This window comes from Colias eurytheme, chromosome 8 (assembly GCF_061535395.1).
Source record: "Colias eurytheme isolate Ceu_HAF_F1 chromosome 8, ilColEury1 Martin Lab GWU primary, whole genome shotgun sequence".
Lineage (NCBI taxonomy): Eukaryota > Metazoa > Arthropoda > Insecta > Lepidoptera > Pieridae > Colias > Colias eurytheme.
The window spans coordinates 8,414,744-8,438,230 of NC_142987.1; the positions used below are offsets into that span (position 1 = coordinate 8,414,744).

The 23,487-nt window shown below is 32.9% G+C and overlaps 1 protein-coding gene across 1 annotated transcript; it reads right to left on the reverse strand.

The window, feature by feature from the left end:
• Positions 1-9,896: 9,896 nt before the first annotated feature.
• Positions 9,897-22,415, reverse strand: STUB1 (STIP1 homology and U-box containing protein 1). Its single transcript, XM_090104841.1, has 7 exons — positions 22,096-22,415; positions 21,752-21,950; positions 21,198-21,339; positions 13,486-13,588; positions 11,788-11,844; positions 10,642-10,758; positions 9,897-10,259 (listed from the first exon to the last, which is right to left on the reverse strand). The coding sequence occupies exons 1-7, from the start codon at positions 22,213-22,215 to the stop codon at positions 10,134-10,136; spliced, it is 864 nt and encodes a 287-aa protein (XP_089960967.1). The 5' UTR covers positions 22,216-22,415; the 3' UTR covers positions 9,897-10,133.
• Between the last annotated feature and the right edge of the window lie 1,072 nt (positions 22,416-23,487).

Genomic DNA, 23,487 nt, shown 5'->3' on the forward strand with positions numbered 1-23,487 from the left:
ATTCAAGAGAAAGGTTTATATGTATAATAACATCCATTGAATAGTGGAGAAGTACTGTTTTTTTGAGGTTTCTAATGTGATGTCGTAAAAAATTACATTTTTTCCGCTTACATTGCAAACGCAGGCTGTGAACCCTACGAGTTTTATCAAAATAATGTACTAAGTATTATACACATTGAAAAGGTCTACAGAAAAGTCCGCGATGGTATATGTCTATCTCTTATGGATAACCCGCAATAACTTTTTTGTGTCATTTACTTTATACGACAAATAATGGCTAATTTTCGAAGCGATTTTAACCAATACAGCATTAATTCTTAACCAATTAAATACCTTGAATACATTGTTCATTTAATATAGATCTATATGGCCCTTTACACCGTATGATTTAAGTGAATATTTTCGAAGATATTACAGATTTAAAAATTGCGGGACGTAGCGTTTGCGGCGTTACCGGCCGGCCGGGCCGCTATGTTTTTACAATGTTCAGTTTTTCTGTAGTGTGTTTAGTATCAGCATTGCACCCGTGCGAAGCCGGGGCGGGTTGCTAGTATGTATATAAAACTTTTAAATCTCAGTATCTTATGTACGCTCACGTTCGCTTTATACTTTTACAAGAAGTGGAAGTTTTGGACAGTATTTTTATTGTGAACGCTACACATAACAACATTAGAGCGAAAATATGACTACAAAATATAACAGCAAATCTTGTTTTATGATTCTTTACAATTATTGAGAATAATAAATACAACTACAGGTTTAAATAAAACTAATAACTAAAAAGAAAGCGGCACATAGTCATTTTCATGATAAGTACCTATATGCAATAAAGTAGCTAACAATTTAATATCTTTAAATCAAAATTGCTCTACAATACGATTAAAATTGCTCTAATTTTTAACCTAAAAAGACATCATTGTCCTTTACATAAAAAAGATTATAGGGTAATTGTAAAACACATCTATATACCTACTTGAATAATTTCCTTTTGCTCTAAGATGTTACACTCTGGTATCGCTGGTCCCTCCAATCGCCTGGAGAGTGCACGAATGGGCTGGCCACTCATCGACACAACAACAATATTATGTAGAACTCAAACAAAGAAAAGATTAAGCATGTGGTAGTTTCAATGAATTTCACTACACAGAGAAAAAATCAGAGCCCATGACAACATAAATAAATACAAAAACAATTACATACCCCCATACTATAAATAACGCACTTACACATCAAGCGAATCTCGTATTCAAAACTGTTTTTGTATTAAAAGATAAGAAAATAACAAGCAACAAACAAATACATTTTCACCACTCCATTTCTCAAGTGATAAATCTGGTTTGTTTTTCGCAGAACCTTGCATGGATGCCTTGACCCACTTGTAAGCATCTGCAATCGACACTGCCTCGGGCCAATACGATTGAAACCTACGAATATTGAATCGAGACACTTAAATTATATTCTGAGGACACTTATTATACGGACTAGTTTCAATGCTGCGCTTTTTACTGATACGTAGGTAAAAACATGGCATCGTGAATATGAGGTAGGTGTTTGGTTGTAACTTTTTTAATGATTGTTGTTATAATCGAATAACCGATACATGGATTAGTTTAATAAATATGAAAAAATAACAATAAGTAGGTAATGCGATAGTTACATAATAAAGATTTGTAAATGTTTCTGTCTTAGGAAACCCGTGTATTTCCATTTTCCATCCACTCGTACGAGTAAAATTGATACTGTACATAATTGTTAGCAGGATATCTCAATAAATGTGTTATTCCAGACCTTTTCTAATAGATATTTTTTTAATAATAATAAATCACATGAATATGTGATTTATTAAGCCGATCTTTATACTTTAAAACATATACTTATACTACTATATTTGTGAGATTCAGTTTCTGTATGATTTAATTACCAAATGGCAAGTATAAATTAAAAATAGTTTGGAAAATCCAAAAGTGCACGCCTCATAATTTTTTTTAAATAAATATTTATTAATTATTATTTTTGTTTATTTAATAACAATTAAACCACATCGAATCAGACCCTGAAAAATGAAAGGGTTCTATTCCTGAGCATACTCAAGCGTAAGAGAAAAAAAAAGACTCGATTAGTAAAGTATTTCGGTCGCTATCGTGTTAACAAGAAAAAGGATCCGCACATACAGACACACGGACGTCCAAGACAGAACTTTTTTAAACTGTTTTTTAACTAGTTTAAATAACAAAAATGACATCAAAAATATCATGAACGTTAAAAATAGTGTTTTTTCTTAATATGTGTGTGTATGTATTATCTTACAAGTGCAATGTATGATACATAAAGACATTTTAAGTTTGAAAAATCAGATGTTTTGCGCGAAGTGACAGTAGTACCCACCTCAACGCTTCGCTTATGAGGCGTGCAATAAAACAAAAGCTTCCCAATCGACAGCTTTAGGCAGCAAGAGATTTAGGGTACCTACGTCCTTAGATTACAAAATAAAATACAGATGGAGCATGACAACCGCCCGTCGCCCTTGTCAAAGAAAATACGAAATCAAAAGCAAATACGTCGCTGCACCAGTGCTATAGCGCATATAGTGTCATTCAATACGTCAAAAAGGGTTTGCAATTTTAGTAAAAAAATGCTGTCTTGTGATAATAAAACGCTGTAAAATTTGTTCCCGAAAACAAAAAAAAAAGATAAAACATCGTTTCACAGGTTTTCTGTAGATTATTTGGCTGATTTATTTCTTTATACAAATAATAATTTTACAGATATGAAGGAATACAAAACTTCAACGTATGTTGCCAGTATTTTGAAAATGAATTTGCCATTTTTACTGGTAAAACGGTAAAATGGTTAAAAGATCTTCAGGGTAATGCTGTTGGATTTTTCGATCGTGAATGTGATTATTTTTATAGTGCACTAAAGGTTCATGATCATTATTAAATTATTTTAATAAGCATAATACATTATTTTGTTACTTTTATAAAGCTTAAAAATGTCAATAGTCGTTTCGCTAGAGATTTAATTTATGTGAACTCTATGATGGATATGATGAAAATAAAATGTCTCGTATTCTCGACTAAAAACCACCGCTATTCGCATTCATATTTTGAAAAATAAAAAATAATAATATAATTATTATAGTTAATATTTTAACTTTTTTTATGTAATTTATTTAATTAAAAATTGAATACAATTATTTTGTCCATATATAACTTTAGTAGGCAGGTACTTTAGGTAATAAAAGAATTTTTACAATATTATAAAAAAAATATCATAAACCCGAAATTATATTAAAATAAAAATTAAAACTTGACTGCTAATTTATGTATATAGCCTACGTCACTACCGCCACTAACATAATAATTCAGATGATTGCAATGAAACCTCACAACTCAAAATCGGTCTAACGGTTTATACTGCAGGGCGTGTCAAAGAAATATTATACATAAGTCCATACATAAACTCGAAAAACATAACCCTCTTTTTTTCGTAGTCGGGGAAAAATTTGGGAAATTTTTCAATATCTGGTAACATTACACGCATACAGAAGCACCGTGTACGTACAGTGCAGCGGTGAAATGACAGCACACATAGCTTTATTGAAAATGACGTAAATCATTCGGTTTAGTTCGGCAACGCTCCATCTGTCTTTTATTTTGTAATCTAAGCCTACGTCAATTAAAAATGCACATATTTTAATTTATATAGGTCATCAGCAATTAAATTATAAAAAAATACCGCACAAACCGTTCAACAAAAACAAATGATTACCCATAAACCCGAGTCTCATTACGCATTCATACGCGTTTACCCCACGCCTTACCAGTTGCTCTGATTAAATATTTTATAGACGCAACAGTGACCCACGAGCGAGCCAAAACCATTGCGGGCATCATACAAGAGTTTTATTTCTATTACATATATAATTGAATCAAAATATCTTCCCCTGGATTGGCGCCAGAAGCAACAGTTGCGAACATTTGGATGCACTGGAACACGCGTCGTGGTACGTTTTGGCAAACTGCTGTAACTGTTGTTCTGTTTGATGGGATCGTGATAGAAATGCGAATAAAATATTGTGTTCAGCTCGTTGACTGAATTGAATGCCTGTTAAAAGTTAAAATTTAAATTATTGCAAGCAACAGTTAAGCATTGTAAAGGCCTATCACAGTAGAACTGGGTAGGTACTAGCCACTAGGTATAATCATTATTATCGGTGATCGGTCTTTAACTTTTTTTAGGCTTTCACAAAAACAATTTAGATAAAAATAGACAGCTTACACACAGCAGAAAACAATTTTATTATTGTTTTGAATTATAAATAAGTCATACTTAGATAAAAAATACATCAGCAGGCAGGTAACAAAAAATTGCATTTTCATATTCTATAATTATATTAATAAACGCGACTTTTACCGTTACCTCGGTTCATGGTAAATGACACTTCTGTAGTCCTCGATTACAGGACGGCCACGGGCTGTTAACCTCACAAGCTGTGGCAACCATGGAATTATCATTTTATTTTATGGAACTCATTCATTTTACAACATTAGTAAAAAATACTCATTACACTAAATTATTTATATTTATTTTCCCCTTTATCACATGGCACTCGTAGCAAGACAGTGGTTGTTTAAATAATGTTATCTCTTCTCTCAAATTCTCAAGTATTTCCAACTACTTAATCTCTAGTGTTAATATTTATACCTTCACGATGTTATCTTGATACTTTATTGGGAGCCTCTTCAATTTAAAAGTGCGTAGGTCCCCGTGCCGCTTTGGGTTGTTCACGTAGGTGCATAGCATTCGAAGCCCCGCTTAAAATTTTAATATAAAAATATATTTTATTCATTTCAACTTTGATAAGCGTCATAATATTTGCTTATACATGTCTGCTACTATTCTCATCTCTTCATTATACATCTTTAAACGTTTATAAAAATACTATTAAAGCACAACTGGTAACTGTATCTTATAAACTCGACACTTCTAATTATCTTGATTATAACAAGATTACAACTGAACAGATTATTTTCTGAGTAGTCAACATATAACCGTTTGGCTCTAGGTCTACTGAAGCATACGTCGAACCAAAAGTAAATGAAATAATGAAATTAGCTCATTTGAATGGGTTTCTTAGATCAATATAGATAAGCTTCTAAATCAAATTAACTAAGGCATTCAAGCAAGAACCACGTATAGTTACTATTGATTATTATCATTGTTCTGCTTGGATTGATATGATTAAACCTCGTTCATTATTGGTCACGGGAGAGTTAATCTAACAAACTGATTTACCACAAGTAATGTCGGTATACCTACATGTTGAATGTGATACTCAAAAAAAAAGTTCCAGAAAAGTTTTATTTTTCTTATTCTATTCAAAAGAGAAAAAGCAAAAGCAGGCAATAGTAGTAATAATAATAGACGATACTACCCAGTAGGTAACGTGTACCGTGTACGTTGATTTTGTAATTTTTCATCACGTTCCTTACTTTATTAGATCAGTGTTTCTTTATGAACTTTTAAAATAGATAAATAAACTCAAAAAAAATTAAATGTAAGTAATGATACAGCTCCTACTTAACTACAAAGATGTCCTTAAAAATCTGAAGGACCTGAATATTAAGAAGAAGAAATTTTAAATCTACTCCTACATCGACTACAAACTAAGTGAAAACATTCACTGACATTTAAAAATGGAAAATATTTGACGAGAAAATCTTCGTAGCATGTTCATACAAATGTAAAGGGCGAAGAATAACCTTTTGAAATGTTTATTTTATCTTCAGGAATATTCCCTTGTCAGCAGAAATGGTGTTTGTATTGTCCATTCTCTGGTTTATTGACGGCTCTACAAATGTGAAATAAAAATTAAGGATAACTGTAGCAGGTACTACGCTACTACGCACGTAGCACGTAGATGTGACGTAGGCACGATCTATATTATTAAATTTTAGTAACCCCTGTAATTGTGAGGATTAAATAAAAATGATTTTATTATTATATTTTCCTATTTCACATAGTGTAAATTACTAACATAAATTTAAAGTTGTTATATTCTACACGATAGGAACGACGAGTAGTAGTAGTCCTGCTTGTCGTAAGTAGGTACACTAATAGGTAGGTACTAAACTTGGCTTGCTTATAATTATTGGCAGTGTTAGGGCGTATTCAGAAAGAAAGCTTGAAACTTATAAGCGCTTATAAGTTTCAAGCTTTCTTTCTGAATACGCCCTTAGAGTCAAGGTAGAGCTAAAAGTTTTGTTGCACCTACTGGCATTGAGACAACTGGTAATAATATCTACAATATTAAATTTACTACTTACTTATCTATAACCGCTGCAGCTGGTAATAATAACTACAGCATCTAGTAATGATTGGATTGTAACATAAACTTCAATATATTAATATTCGAAAAATTTATCGAAAGACTTGTAAAAATTGAAAATTCGAATGCTCTATCATGAGTGGCCTGACAATCTAAGAAATCGCCACTTTATTGTCGAGCCAATTTAATAGGCAACATTTGACGTCTATCAATTTTATCTTCGAAGAGAGGTAACCTGCTTAAAAACATCGATTAAAGTGAATTAATCGATACGGATTTGAAACATTTGTCAATCGAATTTATTAATTTATGATGATTTTTATTCACAAGTAATCAATGCATTCGATTCTAGATGTCAAATTTCGATTTTTAGAGTAACGTCTCTGGTATTTAAAAAGAAAAAAGGTTTATTGACACAAAATTGTAGTGACGTCAGTTCTTCAATTCAGAAATTGTATATTATGTTAGAATGGTTTTATCAGTAAAATGAAATCTTAAAATTACTTGTATCGGTCATTATTATTATAAATATGTAGTCGTAATTGAAAAAAGTTAAGCAAATGTGCAGTTCTAACAAAACGAAATATCATGTTATTCTATGTCGTCGTTACTAGGTTACGTTCTTGAATTTTGTTGAACTGTCAAATGTTGCCTATTAAAATGGCTCTACTATAGTACGCGGGTTCGAATGCCGTCTTAATTATAAAAACTTGTACTAATGCCCTTATTTTATTATCTATGAATGATTTCTTGATAAATTAAATATCGAAGTATGTATTTTTATACTGGGAATCACGCTTCTTCATTATGTATTGACCGTCTTATTGGAGTAGGTATTCCTTTTTATTTATAAGTAACTAGCTTTCCGCCCGCGGCTTCGCCCGCTTTGTCCAAAACATAATAAATTATATACTAAAACTTTCCTCTTGAATCACTCTATCTATTTAAAAAAATCGCATCAAAATCCGTTGCGTAGTTTTAAAGATTTAAGCATACATAGGGACATAGGGACAGAGAAAGCGACTTTGTTTTATACTATGTAGTGATGTGTGTGAATTCAATTGTGTTAGGGCGCTTGTGCACTACAAGGAATTTTACTGTCCGGCATTCCGATTTTTTACGGTCCGGTGTGGCATGAAAAAACCGATGAATTGCTTGTGCACCTGTCCGTCTTTACTCGGATCAGTGCGGTACAGTTCAAGGAAGTTTGGCGGTATAATGCTATCATAAATGATTGTTTTTGCATTTTAGTAAAAAATATAGAAGGTGAAATATTATATTACTTCGTTATAATAAAAAGTAAAGTTCCGTAAGAGATTTAAAATGCGTGTTTCACTTATTTATTTTAATCGGTGACGAGGAGCTAAAGCTATTCCCACTTGAACTTTAACTTACCAACACTTACTCACTATAGGTCAATGCTTGGTCAATGTATATAAAATAACAATACCGACTTCTCAAATCTCATTGCCAACTAAAAGAAAGTAAAACAAGAGCTTGCTTTTAATTGGCATATGCAGTAAAAACAGTAAAATCCAAGCAAGTGGGCATTCGAAAACAATTATACCTACAGCGACTCGTAGACACAAAAAACCATCCGGAATAGGGAAAAGTAAAATGTCGGACAGTAAAATTACGTATAGTGCACAAGCTAGTATATAGATTAATGGCGTGCCATACCGGACCGTAAAAAATCGGAATGCCGGACCGTAAAATTCCTTGTAGTGGACAAACGCCCTTAGAATTTTTATTTCAGTCATATTTCAGTTACATTTAGGTACTTGTGGGATAAGGGTTTCAAAATAAAATCACAATATACAAACCAACATTTACTTAATATAATGATACAATGTAGTCACGACCTGGTTCCGTACAAATTACGACAAAATATTTATTATCATCTAATAATTAAAACCCCAAATCAATTTGAACTTAAATGTATAACAGAAAAGGTCTTAATTTACTTATATGTACAACACAAATTTTGAAATAATACAATTTAGACGCTTACGTTTAAAATATTATTTACAAACACAGAAAACTGCAACAGAATTTATTTTACGAATAATTGAGTAAATAGATAAGACTGTATTTATATGGAAAATAAGGCAAAAATTATAAGTATGTACATTAAAAAAAAATACTTCTAGATGTATCACAGGAAATAAAAGGGTTTCCACAACATTTTGATATATCAGGAATAATATGAATTCATAACTTAAAATTCTTAATATATCGATATAATATGAAGAAACAAGATGTATTCTTACTACGGTCTTTTTACAAGATAAACAATAAGAAAATTAACATGGAATATATAAGTGCCAGGTCAAGTAAATTAAATTAATATTAAGTGTATCCTCGAAAACATAAGACAATTTATACATTACAAATAATAAGTAACTTAATTATATTAAGCAAACATTAAACCTTACAAAAATACATGCTTAAAAGTAGATTTCTATTATTAAACATGCTTTGTAGGGTACGTAAATAGTTATGTGGTATACTTTACTTTGTGGTATTTACCCCTTGTAAATGTATTAAAAAAATTGGTTGTTTGTAAAGTAGGTTTACGATCGAGATGTTTACGTGATAACGTCTTATTGGTGGCAGCGCTCGAGATGAGACGGGAGATCGGTCCGTCTCTCTCTCGTTATACCTGCGATCGCGCTCGTGAGGTTTTGGTGTGACACAAGTTTCTGAACATGTCACCCGACTAAAACGATTTTAAAAACGTTATCACGTTCAAAAAAAATTAAAAATTTTTGACATTGAATAAATTAATGAAGATTATGGTTATTATTTTGGTTTATCTAATAAAGATGTAAAAAAAACAGTATTCTATAGTGTAATTTTTACATAATTTGTTATATTTTGTTTTACTGAAAAGAAAAGTCTATTTAACAACCTAGGCAATCATATTTTACTTTGTGACCTTTTTTTTCATACTTCTCATAAAATTTTAACCAACACTTTAAAGTAAGGAAAAACTATAGATCAATTTTTTTTGTATAATTTTAAAAGTAGATATAATTTTAACATAGAAGAACACAAATATTCATGACTTAAAGGTTAGATGAGGCAAGATTTTAAATGATACGTATTTTTTAAACATAAAAAATTTTGTTACTCTAATACTGAAATAAATTTAAATATGTACTTATAAGCCTTTTTGTATTTTTTATAATTACACAGAGTACAGAAAATCAAGAAAAATCAGTCATAGTTAAGCAAATTCATCACACAATACAATTTACATAATAATTATTATTAAAGCTTTTTATTATTATAATTTTGAAATCAATAATTCGTAGAGATCGAACATAAACTTTCCGCTTTTTACTTTACTTTAAAAAGTATTTAAAAATATTTAATTCAATTCGGATCTTTATATTATTTTTTGATAAAAGATTAAAAAAAGATTTAACTGAAAGAGTCCCTTCATAATATGGTTACGAACAGATTGCCAACCATTGTGAAATTACTCATTATAATTTTCAATAAAATAATGCTGTACATAAGTATTATATTTCATTAAACGAATAGAATTTCTGATCATCAAATACCTTAAAATTTATTATGGAATATTAAAACGGACTAAGTAAAATTGAAACAAAATGTACTAGATATTAAAAATAGTAAGGTTTTATCAAATTATTTCACCCATCCTTGGGCATTAGGAACAAAATAATGTGACTGTGGCAACACCTAGAATTCCTTTAAAATTACGTGTGAAAATATGAAATGGTTTCTATCTACAAGCATGGACACTAATTTAATTTACGATTATTAAGAATTATTAATAATCGAGCGCCCATTCATTTTCTTGTAAGAAGGCATCTACAACTTCCTTCATAGTGAAGTTAGGTATCAATTGATCTGCTGTTAACTTCACGCGAGTGACGGGATCAAAATGGCCGACACGCTGGAACAAAAACAGGTTAAATGAGGGTAGTTACAAAAATATGAATGATAAAAAAGGTAAGTAGGCTTGAATTCGATATTTTTAAGTAGGCTATTAATAACTTATTAACTTGATTAACAATATAATGACATTCTACTTATAAACGTGAAAGTTTGTTAGGATGGATGGATATTTGTTACTTTTTCTCGCTAAAATCGATCGATCGATGGATTTTGATAATACTGTGCAGTACAGAATCACACATAAGTTTTATATATTATATTCGATTCCCGGTCCCCCGATCCCGGTGAATTTTTATTTGCTATCTCCAGTATTTCAAGTACTTCCCTTCCAGGGCTCATAGAAAATTCCAACCTGCATATATTTTTAAAAAAGCACTCACCTCAAGATGTTCTTCAATATCCTTCTTCTCATATGTGATACCGCTCGGAGTGATCACGGGCTCATTTAAGATCTCAAAGCTGATTTTACCGCACAGATAATCTGGGACGTCGCGTTTCTGAAAACAATACATTTTATATATATTAAGTACTTTTATCTATTTCTATAACTATACAATTCAAAATATTTAGTCAAAATGTTAGTTACAAAACTCCTCCGAAACGGATGGACCGATTCTCATGAAATTTTGTGTGCTTATTGGGTAGATCTGTGATTCGCCAACATCTATTTTACATATCTGATAAGAGTACCAAAGGCAGAACCTTGCCGGGAGAACGAGTAAATGCATAAACATTCTCAACGGTCGATACAATCTTTTCGTACTCATTTTATTGCGATTTATTGATTTCGTATTATAATGCAGTCTCATGGGGATACGTGCATATGAGATTCATTTGACTTGTAAGTTGCATTCTGAAGTATTTATAGAATTTTGTATCTTTTTGCATTATATCTAAACCCATTAAAATTACGACTACCAAGGACGCAAGAAAAATAAATTAAATTCTTCAAACTACTCCAGTCAAATAAGGCGCTATTTTCTTCTACGAGTCAAGTTTTAACAATCATCTTAGTAAGGTTGATAGCAAAATGTGTAATTGTATTTCTGTTAAGGTAGAATATAGTATCATAAGTGATTTCATACTGCGATAACCCTTTGAACTTTACAGTATTTAGCATAACAATGGTGTTTCCTCACATATTGTGTCTTTATGTGATAAAATAACATTATTATTCATCTTATAGTAAGTACCCAATACATTAAAAAGTTATTAACATTTTGCAATGGACAATACATTTATTAGAAAATAGTGAGTAGGTTAAGAAGATACGTACATACAAGAATTTTTTAAGGTCTTTTCATCTCTACTGTCTTCACTTGTTCAACTGTCTGATCCCAGCCCTGCCACATTTTTCATTTACAACGGGAATCGAACCCAGAACAACCCCGCAAATTTAATTTGAGGTATACACTGCGTCAGAAACCTTATTTTTATATCTAATTCCACATCACGAACATTTCAATCCTTCGTAACAAAATCTACGTAACGTGGCTATATCTAACTGAATCAATATAACATCTTACCCTTCGCCGCTCGTCGATCTTGGAGAATAGATTGTTCAACTCGCTACTGTAGTTATTCTGTAAATAGACATAGGTATTATATTTATAACTTAAACCAATTACCGTCGCATCCCATACGTGCCTCTCCTTATTTTTCCATATATACCATATTATACCTATAGAACAAAAAACCCGGCTAATGAATTAAGTCCACGCATCCTATAGTAATGCTATGACGTCACAATGACGTCATAATGGGATTATTCCTTTTGTGCGTGAGGTGGCCTGATGTATGGCCTTAGGAACATCTTATGCCTTCTGTTTTTAAACCTTATGACATAACGTTCCAAGATTAAAATGTTGTTGCGTTTGTATCTTAATCTATTTATTGTTATGTTTACAACGATTTAGTTTAAGATGCGTAAGTAAATCTGCAAGGTGAAGACGTTATGAGAAATGAATAGATTCCATTTTATTGTACGCGGCATTTGAATCGGCTTCTTTCTTTTAACTATAGCAATCAGGGCCTAGTAGGTCAAGCCTCGTAGGCCACGGTCGAAGCGCCTCAGCGATATGCCACAAAAAGATAAAGAAAGTAAATCAATTCTTTTAAAGAGAATTTCTAATAATGCAAAAGCAGGAATAAATTATTTATTTAACCGCCTATTCTAAATGGATTACTTTCAATATAAATTGTAAAATAATTAAAATCATTTGGCGCCAAATATCCGGTATATTTGCCGCCAAATTCTTATTCGTAAATTTATAAAAAAATGTAAAATCAAATCAATAAAACAATTCCCTATTTATAAATAACTAGCTGCTCCGCGCGGTTTCACCCCCGTGGCTCCACTCCTGTTGCCCGTAGCGTGATGAAATATAGCCTATAACCTTCCTCGATAAATGGGCTATCTAACACGGAAAGAATTTTTCAAATCGGATCAGTAGTTCCCGAGATTAGTGCGTTCAAACAAACAAACAAACTCTTCAGCTTTATAATATTAGTATAGATTATTAATATTACCAATATTTTATTGTCTACATTTTAATGACTCAGTTTGTAACATTGAACACTACTTAAATATATTTAGTTTTATTACAAGGCCAACGGAATTATTACTTCTTCAGTCCAATATAAGTATCTGGAATTCTTAGCTACTTATATTTAAAGACATTTATTACATTTACGTTTACAATACACTAAGCACTCAATCCATACTAATATTATAAATGCGAAAGTAACTCTGTCTGTTTGTTACTCAATCACGCCTAAACTACTGAACCAATTTTCATGAAATTTGGTATGGAGATATTTTGATACCCGAGAAAGGACAAAGACTACTTTTTATCCCGGAAAAATGACGCAATCCCGGAAATCCCACGGAAACGGGAACTATGCGGGTTTTTCTTTGACTGCGCGGGCGAAGCCGAGGGCGGAAACCTAGTAACTTATATTATATTTTATATAAAAAAAACATGCTTTAACAACAGAATCATCTAAAAAATATATTTAATAACTTTTTATTATTCTTATTATTCAAGATAATAATATAAACTCATGAAATTATTGTATTCCCACCGTTTCTTGACAAATGTATAAAGTTTAATTTTAATCTATAAAAAATGGGCCAAATGGAAGTCTAAATGAGTTTCAATACAAACATACAGTCCCCAGCGAATATAAGTATTTTGAAAGTTTAAAAAGAAATGTATACTCACACATTCCTCTTCAGCCTTTGTAATTTTAGTAGATGAGTCTTCCTCATTTAGATTTTCTAATTTAATTGATTCTATTCTACGCTGTAAGTCTTCATTTATTAACCTGGAACAAAATGGGTGATGTTTTATTTATTTATTTATTTAACAGTTTAATAGCTGTACAAATAGGAAACCTACAAAAATGGTGGACCACCAAGTCGGAATTTATTTTTATTTTCCGACAATTGCCGGGGTAAATTTGGTCATTTGATGTACGGCATCTGTGTCTATTTCTATACTGCTTTTAATCCATTATTCCGCAAAGCCGTACAAAGTCGTGGAGACAAGGGGAATAAATCTCTACTTGTACTTTCGAATTTTCATCTGCACTCAGTTGGACAGCTTACAAGTGACGGCATAGTTCTGAATCTTATTATTTTATGCTCAAGAAGCTAATATCTAATACACTGGTGATTTCAGTATGAACATTAACTTGTAACAAGAAAATATGACGTTGAATGACGCCTGTATGTTTTTTTATCCCTTTCACACCTAACTTGGAATTGCAGTGTGAAAGGGATAAAAAACATACAGGCGTCATTCAAGGTCATATTTTCTTGTTACAAGTAAATGTTCATACTGAAATCTCCAGTGTATTAGATATAAGCTTCTTGTTTATACTCTTATATCATTCTAGATAGGTCACCTGGTGGTTCAAATGACCCATAAATTTTTCAACATGGGCCTGTAGTCTACTATTGCTACTATTTGAATGTAAACAATATGGTTTTTCGTATGAATTCAACTGCTTTATTTGTATTTTTTATCTATTAAGCTTTTGAAGAAATGGCTCCGCTGTCTGGTCATAGTAAGACTTTAAGTTATGAAGATAAAAAGAATATTTACTTTTTAAGTAATGTTTTTACATCTTTACTAATATTATAAAGCTGAAGAGTTTATTTGTTTGAATGTGCTAATCTCAGGAACTACTTGTCTGATTTGAAAAATTCTTTCAGTGTTAGATAGCCCATTTATCGAGGAAGGTTATAGGCTATATATCATTACGCTAAGACCAACAGGAGTGGAGCCACGTGGGTGAAACCGCGAAGCGCAGCTAGTTATAAAATATCTAAATGTTTATTGAGTAAACAATGTGTTTCATCAACATAACTAAGTGCTCTAATTATATCGACCGGCCCGCGAAGGCGCAAAAAAACCGAAATTTACTTATTAATAATTTATTGTAAAAAAAAATTACATGATAAATTATTCCTAACTTAAACTATGTCCCTCCCGTTCAATGTTGGAACAAAGAGTGCTCGTCGTCCACGGCGGAGCAGCTACAGCGTCGCGGTGGCGATGATTGCCGCAACACTCTCTGGAATCGCAGGTGTGCGCGATGTCGCAATTGCTAACAGGTGCAAGTCCTTCTTGGGTGGCCCCATGCATCCTCTAATAGTTAAGGCGTGTATACACAGTACATAACACCTCCCTCCTGAAGTTCAGCGATTATTGGCGGGCAAGGCTCGTTAATATCGCTGAAATTTCACACTCCGCCGATTGATGTTCTATTTCTTCTCTTTGATTACCATGATGAACACTCGTAGTAATAGGCTTTGATGTACGCACTCTCCGTACGACGTACCATGTCACTAGGGCAACTGCACTCGTTATTAATATAACATATATCGGTATGATGGAAGGCTGCATATAGAGAATCTCGTGTCCGTTGTTGGTACTGATAGGCATTTCCATTGATATAGCTCTGTTACTAGCGTGTAATTTATCCAAATTTATCGAATTCAACTTCAGAACTTCTTCATCTGTATTATATTGGCTGGAATCTGGCAGATTTGCAATTTTCATTATCTGTCCTTTGATATGGTCTTCTCGATTGACTATCTTGAAAGCCTCCGTTTGAAGAATGCAGTTTTTGGGTATTGTGGCTAAGTAGCTTCCTTTAATGACGTCATATTGATCTTGCGAGCATGATAGGTGAATTTTTGATGGCTTGGGGAAACTGATGACGTAGTGGGCGTCGTCTAATTTTTCTAGTGCGGGTGCTCCGAGTTCCACAGGCGTGAAGAGACAAGATGCGACGACTTGTTGCGTGGTAATAAGGTGATACACGCAGTCATTTTTGGATCGATGATGGTTCAGCTTGTCCTCACATAGATACCCTAGGCCAGACTTCGGGCATTCTGCCTCCATGTACATAAAATCCTCGTCGTGAATTGCCACAAAAGGATAGGGTGGAATTAGGACTTTACTATCTTTATTAGGAACTATGGATAATTTAAATAATTCAAAGGTAGCAGGAAGGACAACCGGGAACATAAAAACTATAACTATATTTCTATTACTATAATAATAGCCTAGTTTAACTAAATCAAAATATTCTCTATAATTAACTTGAGGGATTTGATCTTTGCCATAAAATTTGTTTAACTTATTTAACATTTCTTTTAGTGAATTTGAATTGAACATAAGATGATGCGTACTTTTCGCACGAATAAAACCTAATAAATTTTCTAATCTATGTAATTCCTCAGATATATCATCAATGTTATCTGATAAAATTGCTACGCGTTGAATTAAATCGATGTATATAGTAATGTTTAAATTATTTTCCTTTAAATCATTTATAGCTATTTCAATTTTTTCCTGATTTTTAATTAAGTTGTTTAAAATGTCAGATTGTTGGTTTATCCAATCTTTACTGAGGCTTATATGATTATTCATTTCTGTGACCAATCTATTTTCATTATTTTGTAATAATTTAATTGCGGTATCATATTTAATTGCATCCGTATAGTCTAGGTTACCAGAAATACTTTTTATTACTGAACCTAAACCATCTATGAGACCTCTCTTTTTGCGATTGGGTTCAAAAGTTTCTAACTGATTTGATAATTTAATAATCTTATAATGTAAGTGTTCGATATGTGAATTATATAGCGAAAATAATCTATCGTGCAAATTAGGTGTTAATGAATTTAATTGATCCTTTACTATGGTTATACTATCGCGAATATCTTTTAAATTAATAATTTGCAAAAATGAATGATAATGAGTGACAATTCTTGCAGTTCCAATATTAAATGGTAGTATACCGGGTCCATCATCCAAGCTACTCAGGGTGGGATCCTCCGCTTGAATCAGGCACAGAATCAGAGGAAGGATTCTGTAACAATTTAGGTACCCTCTTAAGCCTAGATTTAGCAACAGCGCCATATTTCTTCTTAGTATAGATATGAATAGGTAAATCAGCCGGTACATCTGTTATAGGGATATCTAGAATTGGGTTCTCCGCGTCAGTATGAACTGTGACGGTGTCGGAACTTGCTGTAAGAGTACCTGATTTCGAATGTGCAGTAATCGTACTTGAATTTGAATTAACAGTAATTGTATCTGAACTTCTTCTTATTAATGAAGGTGTTGTTTCTGTTGGATTAACCGCTAAAGAATCTGTTTCCTCATTGTTAATTTGAATACGCGATAAAGCATCGGCGTTACAATTTTGCTTTCCCTGCTTATAAATTACAGTGTAATCGTATTCGCTAAGTTTGAGCCTCCAACGTGTGAGACGGGAATTAGGTTCCTTTAAATTCATGACCCATTGAAGGGGCCTATGATCAGTCATAATTTTAAACTTTCGACCAAAAAGATAAGGGCGGAAATATTTCGTTGCCCAGACAATTGCTAGTAGCTCCTTTTCAATCGTACTATAATTAATTTCGCTTCTATTAAGTGTACGTGAAGCGTACGCAATTGGTTTATCGGAACCAACGGGGCCTTGAGAGAGTACAGCACCGATAGCTAAATTCGACGCGTCAGTTGTAAGAATAAATTCTTTATTGAAATCAGGATACTGAAGAATTGGATCGTTCATTAATAATGTTTTACACCTATTGAAACATTCAATGTAATCTTTAGAAAATGTTATCTTTGAACCTTTTTTTAAGCATTGTGTCATGGGTTTCGTGATTTTAGCGAAATCTGGTATGAATTTCCTATAATAACCTAATAGACCTAGAAATCGTTTAATGTCGGTTGGAGTTTTCGGAAGAGGATACTTTTGGATGGCAGATATCTTATCTGGGTTAGGTTTTATTCCATCTTTGCTAATAATGTGACCTAGATACGCGGTTTCGAGTTTAAGAAATTCCGATTTATCCATCTGTATTTTAAAGTTGGATTCGCGCAATCTCTGAAACACTTTCCCAAGATTAACGATATGCTCCTGTAAAGAAGTGCTAAACACTATTATTTCATCCAGGTAGACTACACAAATAGAATTTTGCAATTCTCTCAGTACATTATCCATAATTCTTTGAAAAGTAGACGGACTGTTCTTTAGACCCATGGGCATTCTTAAGAATTCAAAATGACCATGTTCTACACTAAAAGCAGTTTTTGGAATGTCAGCCGGGTTCATTTCCACTTGATAAAACCCACTTGCTAAATCTAACGTTGTGAAGTATTGACAGTTACCCAATTTACGTAAGACATCTGTAATATTAGGAATCGGATATTTTTCATCCAAAGTTTTCTCATTTAACTTTCTAAAATCAACAACTAAACGCCATTTAACTTTACCGGATGCATCTGCCTTTTTAGGTACTACCCAAATAGGAGAGCTCCATGCTGAATCTGATGGTCTAATAATACCCTGTTCTAACATCTTACTTATCTGATTTTGTACTTCCTGCCTATGAATAAATGGATAGCGATAACTTTTCGTATAAACCGGTATTTCATCCTTAGTTCTAATAGAATGCTTAATTTTATTCGTAAATGTTAAGTTTTCGCCTTCTATATAAAATACATCCGCATATTCTGAACATAATGACTCTAAATTTAAACGTTCCTCATTATTTAAGTGATCAGTACGCAAGCGAGATAATACCTGTTTCACACGGTCGGACGAACGTTTGGTGCGCGTGTACTCGTTATTATAAACCTCGGCACATACTGGTCGATCCATTGAAAAAATTACATCATTACGGGTTGGATTAGAAATTTCCACGATAGCGCGATTGCTCCTCGCCTTCGTTAAACATTCAGAAATATGACAATTACATATAATTTGTTCCGGTATAATAGCGTCTCCATTCTCAACATCTACGGGTAATCTAACTAATTTACTACTTCCTGCGGGTATGACGTCCTCATAAAGATTAGCGTTCCGTGAGTCATATACTAATAACCGATTCGTTGCATTGCAAGTATTTAAAGTTTTAGTTTTATAATTTATTGATGCTTCCCATTTATCTAACAAATCTGAACCTATTAAGCCGTCGAAATAATTGTGAAATTTATAAACGAAAAATGTGATATCGTCAGGGTCATTAAATTCAGGAAAACTAGGTAATGTTATAGAATACTTATTACGTGTTACAGCATGAACATTACTTACTTCAAAGGGATCATAATTAAGAGTAACGTCAGGAAAATATCTCTGTACTGCATCGGGGCTAAGAAAAGATTGGTTAGCTCCAGTATCAATTAACAATTTAAGTGGAGGATTACGAATTTGAATATAAGGAAGTTGACGTTGCGTGTGTAGATTTAATTCTATTTTGGTTTTTCTAATTTTGGTGGATTCGGAAAATCCTGATCGTGTTCTGAACGTACGTCACACGTTTCATCAGAATTTTCAGGTGCGTCTGTCTGTTCGTAATGTACATAAGGTTCATATTCCGTACAGTAATATTCATTATTATAATAGTCATCCTCATAAGGATATAAATCGGTACAGTAATAATCTTCATCTAGATATTCATTATGATTCATCTCCCTAGTCTTAAAATAATTACTCGGGGGTGGATTACCAAATTTTGACCAATCATGAGCGCGTGCAAAAGGTGTCGGTGGTAAAGTCTTTGTCACGTAATGGCTAACACCACTCATAGGATGCGGTTTCGGTTGCGCGGGATGTTTAGGCTGTAATCTGAACGTATTGCTCTGCGGGTTATAGTTAGGGGGTGCAGCGCGGAAAATTTGCATAGTACGAGTTGGACGTGCTGGTCCTTGCGGTTGATTAAAATTTCGATTAAAATTTGGTGGCTTAAATTGCGGTCTAAACGAATGTATAGGCTGTAGTTTAGAAGATATAGGTTCACTAAAATCATTATGTCTATAAAACGGTTCATGCGAGTACGGCATTCTAAAAGGTACGTGGGGTTTCCTATCAAAAGTTTCATTACGTTGTTGAAGGTATAAAGTGCTTTGTTCTTCATTAACGTATTCTAATGCCTTTTCAATGGTTGCGGGGCGCATGCAACGTATGCGTGAGCCTAACGGATCTCTTAAACCACGTAGGAAAGCCTGTAGTGTTAATTTTTGATACAGGTCCCTTTTTGCCTCACGAGTAGTAACGACTGTTTCATGTAATGCTATATACGTCATTATGGTACTAAAAAGATGCTGACATCTTTCATAGAACTCTTGAGGAGAGCTACGACCTTGCGTTAATAAGGCTAAATCGTTATAAAGGGCGGTCTCATCTCTATGGTCAGAAAAGTTATTAACTAATACGCTTCTAATACCGTGCCAAGTAGTAGGTATACCATTTGCATTAATAACTCGGGCTGCGGGCCCAGTAACTTTATTTAAAATACCATTACATAACGCGGCAGTTTTTAAAGTATTTCCGGGATCTTTATCTATAAATTCCTCAGCTAATTGGTCACTTAAATGTATAAATCTTGTTAAAACGTTAACATTACCATCGAATTCTGGCAAAAGTCTAAGCGCATTAAAAATTTTATCCAAATCTGACATTTTAAATATCTGTATTACCTATATAAAATGTATTAAATTTAATTAAATTTATTTACTTCGTTAAACTAATATAAAAAAATTAATAATCTTTACCTAATATATTTGAATTATAAAATGAATTAATTAGTAAAATTCGAAAATTAATCAATTCGTAATTAATTGATATTTAAATTTATTAATCTTTTATCAACCTAATATCTATATATTTGAATTTTACAAATTGATTTTGTAAAATTCTACAATTAATTCTCGATGAATTAATATATTTTAAGCCTACGCACTACAATTCCTCGGTTCCCGTGAATGGGTAATCTAGGAAAACTTACAATCTAGGAGTGGCAAGTCACTAAGAGAATTAGTGTACTTACAGGATTTTCATTTCGGCCTTTCTTGCAGTATCAATGTTCGGATACCCTTCGCGTTGCGGTGGCCAATGGTGTAGGTTCTGGATCCCCGTCGTCGTCCCTCCGATGGAATAGCGATACTCGATGCTTGTAGTTTCGCGTTCCGAGAGACGGCTCTCAAGGATTATCCACAAGACTGCGCCAATTATATCGACCGGCCCGCGAAGGCGCAAAAAAACCGAAATTTACTTATTAATAATTTATTGTAAAAAAAAATTACATGATAAATTATTCCTAACTTAAACTATGTCCCTCCCGTTCAATGTTGGAACAAAGAGTGCTCGTCGTCCACGGCGGAGCAGCTACAGCGTCGCGGTGGCGATGATTGCCGCAACACTCTCTGGAATCGCAGGTGTGCGCGATGTCGCAATTGCTAACAGGTGCAAGTCCTTCTTGGGTGGCCCCATGCATCCTCTAATAGTTAAGGCGTGTATACACAGTACATAACACTCTAAATAATAAATGTAATGCTTTTCTTTGTTTGTATTTCTTAATTTGTACAATAAAGTGTTTTTATTTATTTATTCTTAAATATTAGCTTACCTATTCAAATATGTCTGTAATTCAATTTCCTGTGATATTCTTTTCTCTTCTTGTACATTCCATCGTTTCTTCCTCGCAATTCTTATTTGAGCAGCAATGTCATCACCAAAGTTCAATTTTTGTTCACGAGCTAAGTCATTGGCTGAAAATCGATATAACGTTTAATTCTGTTTATTATCTTAAAATAATCTTAAGGAAGCTTAACCCATTGAGCCCCGAATGGCCCGATCGGGCCACGACACAATAGATTTTCTATTGTGTCTGTGATTCCGGGGCCTGAGTTAATAATATGGAAGAAATAATTAATGTTGATTTATAATTAAACACAATGGGTAAAACTGTAAACAACTAGTTATGTTGTTTATGAAATAAAATATTTAGCGTCTATGTTTGTTATTTATATAAATAAATAATAATAGTTATCAAAGTATATAAAATAATTATATTTATGAAGTATGATAATAATCCAGTTTTGTAAAATTTCTACAAAATATTTGTAAACACAAACAAAAATTCAAATTGGCTTCAATGATTATTTTTGAATTGAAACCTACCTCTATGGAGATGTTTAATAGCCTCATCGTAACACTCCAGTTCAACTAGTGCCTGTCCTAAGAAGAAGTGTCCCTTTACTTGATTACTATCTATGTCTAAAGCCCGTCGACAGTCCTGGCAAGTGGCCTCCCATCTCTTCATTTTCAAATGGCATAATGCGCGATTTGTAAAGTATGTCGCAACTGACGGGTTTTTTATCTACAAAACCAAAACACTCTCAGAAAAATGTTTACATTTTAAATTTATACAAGATCATCGTCAATGTTTATCTTATTGGATAAAATCAGGCAACATCCATTCAACCGTAACAATTACACGTATAAATTGGTAGGTGAATACTTACTATGGCTTTCGTATAAAAATTCATAGCATCCTCGAAACGACGTAGGCTAAAAAGTCTATTTCCTTGTTCTTTTAGCTCCTTGTCGGTCAAATTAGCAGTAGAATACATATGCTTACTCATTTTTATATGTTAATTTCTAAACATATGAAAACTAAATCACCGATTTCATTATATATTTTATAAAAATAATACTATGTTGTTGTAGTCTCTTTGCTCAGCAAGTTTGTACGATAGAATTATAAATCTAACACGTCTAGTTTTCTGTTTCAGAAAATAATTTTTATCAACTGACAGGCAAGGCAACTGCGGACATATTTTACAGCCCATGACAATTTTGACATAAAGTATTGACAGTGACAAATCACAGATGGCATATATTCGACTGTCTGTAATGCAATGTCGCTATAGAAACCTAGAGTCTGAATTCAGAAAGCTTCTAATTTTTCCAAATTGAAAATGTGTGGCGTGCTTTCAGAATTCCGTATCGAAAAATTCAATGAAGTGGCAATGGTTTTATTTTTGTTTATTTTACGGCTAAGGTCAGCCACATACTAATGAAATACCTGTCTATAATCATATTTTCAAATTATTCATTATCTATCGTTAAAGTCTCACATATCTTAAAAATGACCTTATGAGTTATGACCTTATTTTTCAAAAATTGGTTGTATGTAAAGTCTAAGTACTTACGATAGTTGAACGTGACAACGTCCGATTGTGCTTCTTTGTCGCTCGGTTCCGCGCTCTCGCTTGCACTTCAAGCCTATGGAACGCCTCAGAGCGAGGTAACGCCGCATGAGTCATGTTTTTCGTGCGTGCAGCCGGCTTTATCGAATTATAAGACGTTGTCACGTCAAAAATAATTTACTATATGCAATTTTACAGAAATACGTCGAATCACGCGTGGTAGGGATAAGAAAAAGATGGCGCGTAACGGAAAAATGTCACGCGTAAAAAATGTTACACTAAATTTTTTTTTCCACACCTGATAAAGTTTCACTTCAAAAATTCAGGATCACAAAGTTATTACGCTATCTATTTTTACGCGATTATAATTATTTAGTGGGTGTGTTTGTGTTCTCTCTATAGAATTAATGTGTGTAAAGATTTGTGTTCTTGTTCACCATCTTAAATTTATATAATATCCAGAATACACATCGGACATACTATCAGAGCAATCTGAAAATTAAGATTCTGAAAAATCTGATTGTGTGGGAAACAGTGAAATTGTACATGCATTTCTGTGTTTTCTAAATTCAAAGACAATTCCGCTTTAATCCCACAAAATATGCAAAAATCTTCACTTTACCTGAATCAATAAAAATGCACAATACATAATTATGTTTAAATAATAAATAAAGAACATACTGTAATTAGAGCTTTAATTATAAT

Bases quoted from the DNA above. Each gene is read 5' to 3' on its own strand.
- STUB1 (XM_090104841.1), bottom strand. From the start codon at position 22,215: ATGAGTAAGCATATGTATTCTACTGCTAATTTGACCGACAAGGAGCTA. The intron at 21,951-22,095 runs GTAAGTATTCAC...TTGGTTTTGTAG, and splicing joins ATTTTTATACGAAAGCCATA to ATAAAAAACCCGTCAGTTGC. The intron at 10,260-10,641 runs GTGAGTGCTTTT...TTTTTGTTCCAG, and splicing joins ATATTGAAGAACATCTTGAG to CGTGTCGGCCATTTTGATCC.